Source organism: Phycodurus eques, chromosome 2 (genome assembly GCF_024500275.1).
Source record: "Phycodurus eques isolate BA_2022a chromosome 2, UOR_Pequ_1.1, whole genome shotgun sequence".
Taxonomy (NCBI): domain Eukaryota; kingdom Metazoa; phylum Chordata; class Actinopteri; order Syngnathiformes; family Syngnathidae; genus Phycodurus; species Phycodurus eques.
Genome location: NC_084526.1, coordinates 1,294,102 through 1,299,220, shown reverse-complemented (window position 1 = coordinate 1,299,220; position 5,119 = coordinate 1,294,102). Strand labels below are relative to the sequence as shown.

Here is a 5,119-nt window from a genome sequence, read left to right as displayed (position 1 = left end):
TTGATTTCATTTTCATTAAAAAAAAAAAAAAATCTACTCAAATTTTCATTTGACATTTGCTGTTATTGAATTAGAATCACACATGAAAATGTCTTTTTGTTGTTTGTTGGCCACACCCACCTCAGAATGGACCAATGGCATTCTCTGTTGATGGAGTCGTTCCTTCGACGCGTGCTCGCTCAGCCTTCCGTTGCCAAGACAACACTGTTCCCGTCTCCCGAGAGGAAGCGTGGCGCTCTGGCCGGGCGGCGACCGTTGTCGGGGATTAACTACGACAATGCATGTCATTGTAATCCATTACGTGACTGGAAGAGAACGGCATTGTTACACTTGCTTTTGGCAATTTCCTTGATTCCAATTTTAAGTTAGATTTGAAAAATCACCGCAAAAGCTCTCCTCCTTCTCCCCCCTCCATCATGGACAGATTAAAGAAAGTGGCACTGAAGAGACGACAGGAAGCAGAGCAAATGAAGATGTTGAGCTTCTCTCAAGGAGTCAGCAGCTTGGAAAGGAGTAGAAATGAGCTCATTGGCGGGATGGCCGAGAGTCAGTATATTCAAGAAGGGTGATGAGGATGGAGCAAGAAAGCGAGAGGAAGACCAAAGAGAAGGTTGATGATGGATGATGTGAGGGAAGACATGAGGCCAGTTGGTGTTGGAGAGGAGGACACGCTGTGGCCAACCCCAAAGGAAAAGAAGCTCGACATCACGAGCGAAGATCTCCGCTGTCGATCTAACAAACGCGTGTGCTCTCTCTCACAAGACGGAGGCAACCAATCAGAGGAAGGGGGCGGCCTTGGGCAAATCTGGACAAAGCCGACACAAAGGTGGCTCAAACCGAAGTCGATTTCCGTGTAGCTGTGACCTTTTCTGAACACTCGGACGGCAAAATGTTTTGGAAAATGAAATGGACAGTCAATGTTAGAGAGTCACTCTATAGCGGTCAAAATAGACAAAATATGGGACCTTTAATGTCATTTGACTTAAAAATCAAAATTACAAATAAAAAAAAAAAAAAGGAAGGAAGTGAAAGTCTTCAGGATCCGTTGACGTGAGGATCTTGTTCCATGTCTTCTTCGCCTTCTTCCACCTGAGTGTCCATCTGGGATGCGTGGGCCGCTTCTTCCTCCTCCTCCTCCTCGCCAGCGGCATCTGCAGGAGAAAATGAAAAGTGACGCCGAGCGACGGGAGCGCGCCGACGGCGAGGGAACCGACCTGTGGCGAGCTCTCGTCCCGGGATGTGTCCGGCCTGCAGCATTCCTTTCAAGCGCTCCACCTCGGCCAGCGACGTCGCCTTAGCGATGGCGTTCTGACCACAAACAAAAGTGCAGCTGAGACGGCCGCGCGCCCCTCGTTGTGCTCTTCGGATGACTGGCGGCCACGGACGCCGTCTCGTCCGCTTTGTCGTCAGTTACGATACGCGAGCGGCGCGCGACGGAGAAGCCGCCGCATTTAAAAGTGGGGCTTCTCAAACTTGAGGACATTTGTTTCAGGACGCTATAATACAGAAATTGTCTAACATTTTAGCGTGAAAAGCCCCCTCGCCCCCCCCCCCCCCCCCCCAAATAATATAGGATTTTATCCCCCGTGCATTTTTGTCCCTTGACCGCATCTGCATTTTTACCTTGATGGCTTGCACGTCGGCGTGCGACGGGCCCGTCCTCTTCTTCTCCAGCTGCGCTGCCATTCCGGGCGTGAACCTGCCAGGAAAAGCCAGAGTTAGCCGACACGCAATCGTCGGCTTCTCCGCCCGCAGATCCGGCGTAGTATCTGTTCTCGAGTCAAATACGAGATGCGCTCGACGTGCCCGCCGAGGACCGATCCTCTTACGTTTTGCTCTGCTTGGCGATATCCTTCGCCAGCTGAGCGCCGCGTTTGCCTTTAAACATTTTCTCCGCCTCCTGGCGTTCCTGCGACCACAAGCAGACGCGGTTAAAGCCACACACGTTATCGCCAACGTGACCGCGAGGACTTCCTGCCGGGACGCCGGACTCCATCTCGACGGGACAGTTGTAGACAAAATGGCCGCTCCCCGGCACCCACCTTGAGTTTCACCTTCTGGAAGTCCAGCACGCGGATCTGCGGGATTTTGCTGATGACGTAGAGCCTGTAGTGCTTCTTGTTGGTCACGGGATTCCTCAGCAAGCTGGACGGACGACAGGGACAAAAACGGGAGGACGCCCGACTGAGTGCGATTTCCCCCACACATTAGAAAGAACGGATGCCCGTGAGTATTGTTATATCACCTGTGTGTTTGTTATTTGAAGGCAAGATCCTCCCGTGAGATAATGCTAACTTTAGCTAGCCAGTCAATAGGGTTTATCATTGAGGGACAGCATTAAGCTAGTGAGTGCCCGGCCCTAGTTCTCTTCCCCCAGAAATTGGGGCGAAAGTGGGTTTATTTTATGATTCCAATTCATTCCTCTTTTGTGATTTCAATGTTTCAATCAACTTTATCAGATTTGACGATGTCGTCACAGACTTTCCCAAATGTGTTCAGCTTCTTTCATTTTAGTGTGAATGAAATTGCATTCAAATGTACAAAAGAGTGCGATTTGGCTTGCCTGCCCGGCCGGGAGCTCGACGGCCCTAGAAAGCACCTGCGGTTCCAAGTTCTCACCTGAGCAGCGTCAACGTCTTCACCGACGCCAGCGGCTCCAAGTCGCCCTGAAACCACGACAATGAACAACATTTGTCATTCGTCAACGTTCAGACGCTCCTCAAAACCTAACCACCACTGAGAACTTTTCTTCTCGTAGCTATTGACTGTATGTACGCATCCGGTGTTAGGAAATGGAACAAAAAGACGTATTGGGCACTCCTGGGCTAAGGGGTAGACGAGGGATTGGCCCGAAATAGCGAAGAACCACTCGCTCCGAGCTGACGTATGATGTGTTGAATATAGAGGGCCGGCACAACTGCCTGCAAATCCATTTGGAGCAAAACCGGCCTTCTCGCATTCACACGCTCCTCAACACATCCCCGAGGGTTGGCTTCGTGTCAATCTGCTGTTGTGACTTACCAGCTCCTGGATGTTGTTGTTGGTCAGGATGAGTTCTCGGAGACTGGGAAGACTCTGCTCCAGGTTCTCTCCGATACGACTGCGGCGCCAACACAAAACGCAGGCAAAAGTCAATCCGGCAGCACTTTTGCGTACGTTTGAATCGGATCGCAAAGGGGACCCTGCAAACCTTCTCCTTTTTGCGCCTTTTTCTCCATCACTTAAGTGCTGGCTTTGCATGGTGCGAATCCTATTTGGTGTGTCTTCAGTAGTGATGCACCGATATTTTGGCAGTCGGAAGGTTTTGGATCGAAAGAATTGTTTTCACCAAAATAAAACGGCCCAAATAACACGTCGCTCACTGCCGCCCACTCCCCGATTTGCCGCAGCCGACACGTGAACTCGGTCCAAAACAAACGTTTGCTATTAACTTTGCTGACTCAGTGGCCGAATTGACCGGGACGTCGCCATTTTACACACACCCTACAGTCACCTTATTCGTGCGCCGCAAATAAATTTGAAGTTGATTCATCGATGGGGGGGGGGGGGAATCGAAAGAATAATCGAGTACAAATATTCCATAGCTGCAGTGCGTGTGTTCGTGCGGGCGCGTGTGCGCCTCACCAAATCCTGTTGTTGTTCATCAGCAGCGTCTTGAGTCGTTTGAGGAGCGGGAAGCCGTCCAGTTTGCGGACTTCGTTATCCGAGAAGTCCACCGTGTCAAACTGGTCCAGAGTGGCCCCCAGATTTTCCAGAACTGGAATTTTATAACCTGGAAACATTTCAAAACAAAATCGTTCAAAAATAAAGAAGAAGAAGAAGAAATAAATAGGTTTAGCATAAACGTCGTCAGCTAGCTGGCTATTTGGCAACCCATTGATGTTTACGTCGCAGCAGATCAAATCTTATGTTCACGTCGTCAGCCCGAGCTGCGAGGAACGCAAAGTTGCCAGTGTCCTTGCACCATCGTTCCGGTCCTCCTGTGCTGCGTGTTTTTGTTTGCGCACAAAGGACAAAAGCCCTGTTTGGGTTTCCATTTCTCATTTTCAAAACAAATAAATCAAGCAGCACGACTCGCTTGCAAAGATCAAAATGCTTGACTGAAACTTGATTTAAGCTACCAGAATGTGGATATCTTGAATGCAGATCAATTCAGGATGAAATTAACCCATTCCTAACGAAATGAAAGATACTTCCAAAGCCGCGATGGACAGGCGAGGAGCTAACATGCTAAGCATGCTAACGAGCTACCGAGCGTGCGTGCGCTTACCTCTCAGGTCGAGCTCTCGGTCTCTGACCGGGTTGGTGTATTGAGCAGCCTGCTCGATTAACTCCGCGGATAGCTTCACCATTTTCAGATGTCCAAAACCACCAGTTGTCGTGTTTAAACGAGTCACCCTTCCCGCGCTTTGGAGGAGAATGTGGAAAGAAGCTGCCCTTAGCCACCTAGCCGGTAGCCGCTAATATGACCAGGAAGTAAAAGGAAGAGCGTCCCGATCGGCCCGCCCTTGCCACCGCCTCCGTAGATATGAACAGTCGGAACCTGGGGGCATGCTAATCAAAGTGCTACGCAGCGGCCATTTTAGAAAGGTCGACGTTCCTGAAGAAGGCGATGTATGCACACGGAAATGAAGCGGTAACTTGCTCAGTTCTCAACCGATTTTCAGGAGCGTGACTATTTTGTCAACGCCATCAATCCACACTATTTAGAAAAAGCACAAGAAGAATATTGTTTTCATGTGAAAGGGATTCCCAGTTCCTTTGTAGTTCTTGCAGGGCGTTTTACGCAACACGATGTACCGGCATCCTTTTGGTCTTTTGGTTTTCTGGCCGTCCACACGCACGAAATGCGCTCGCAACTTGGACCTCCTCGCTACCAACACATATCTGTGGTCGTGTCTATGTTTACTTCCGGTTCAAAGGTGGGTCGGGGCTTTTTTTTTTTTTTTTTTTTTATATATAAGCTGTATTTAACGCCAATTTTGGGAAGATGACTTTGTAACCAACTATGTTAGTTGGTTACAATTACAAGTTGGCCTGTAGAAAATGTAATGGTCGTGGAACCATTTCACTGACTTTCTGGAAGCAATAGACCTCATTACATTTGATTATACTTTGG

The 5,119-nt window shown here is 49.3% G+C and overlaps 1 protein-coding gene across 1 annotated transcript; it reads right to left on the bottom strand.

The window, feature by feature from the left end:
- Positions 1-948: 948 nt before the first annotated feature.
- Positions 949-4,860, bottom strand: snrpa1 (small nuclear ribonucleoprotein polypeptide A'). The gene is made up of 9 exons (XM_061704545.1): positions 4,271-4,860; positions 3,625-3,772; positions 3,022-3,100; positions 2,620-2,666; positions 2,043-2,145; positions 1,830-1,909; positions 1,624-1,699; positions 1,215-1,308; positions 949-1,151 (listed from the first exon to the last, which is right to left on the bottom strand). Exons 1-9 carry the CDS (start codon positions 4,350-4,352, stop codon positions 1,036-1,038), a joined length of 825 nt encoding a protein of 274 aa, XP_061560529.1. The 5' UTR covers positions 4,353-4,860; the 3' UTR covers positions 949-1,035.
- Positions 4,861-5,119: the final 259 nt, after the last annotated feature.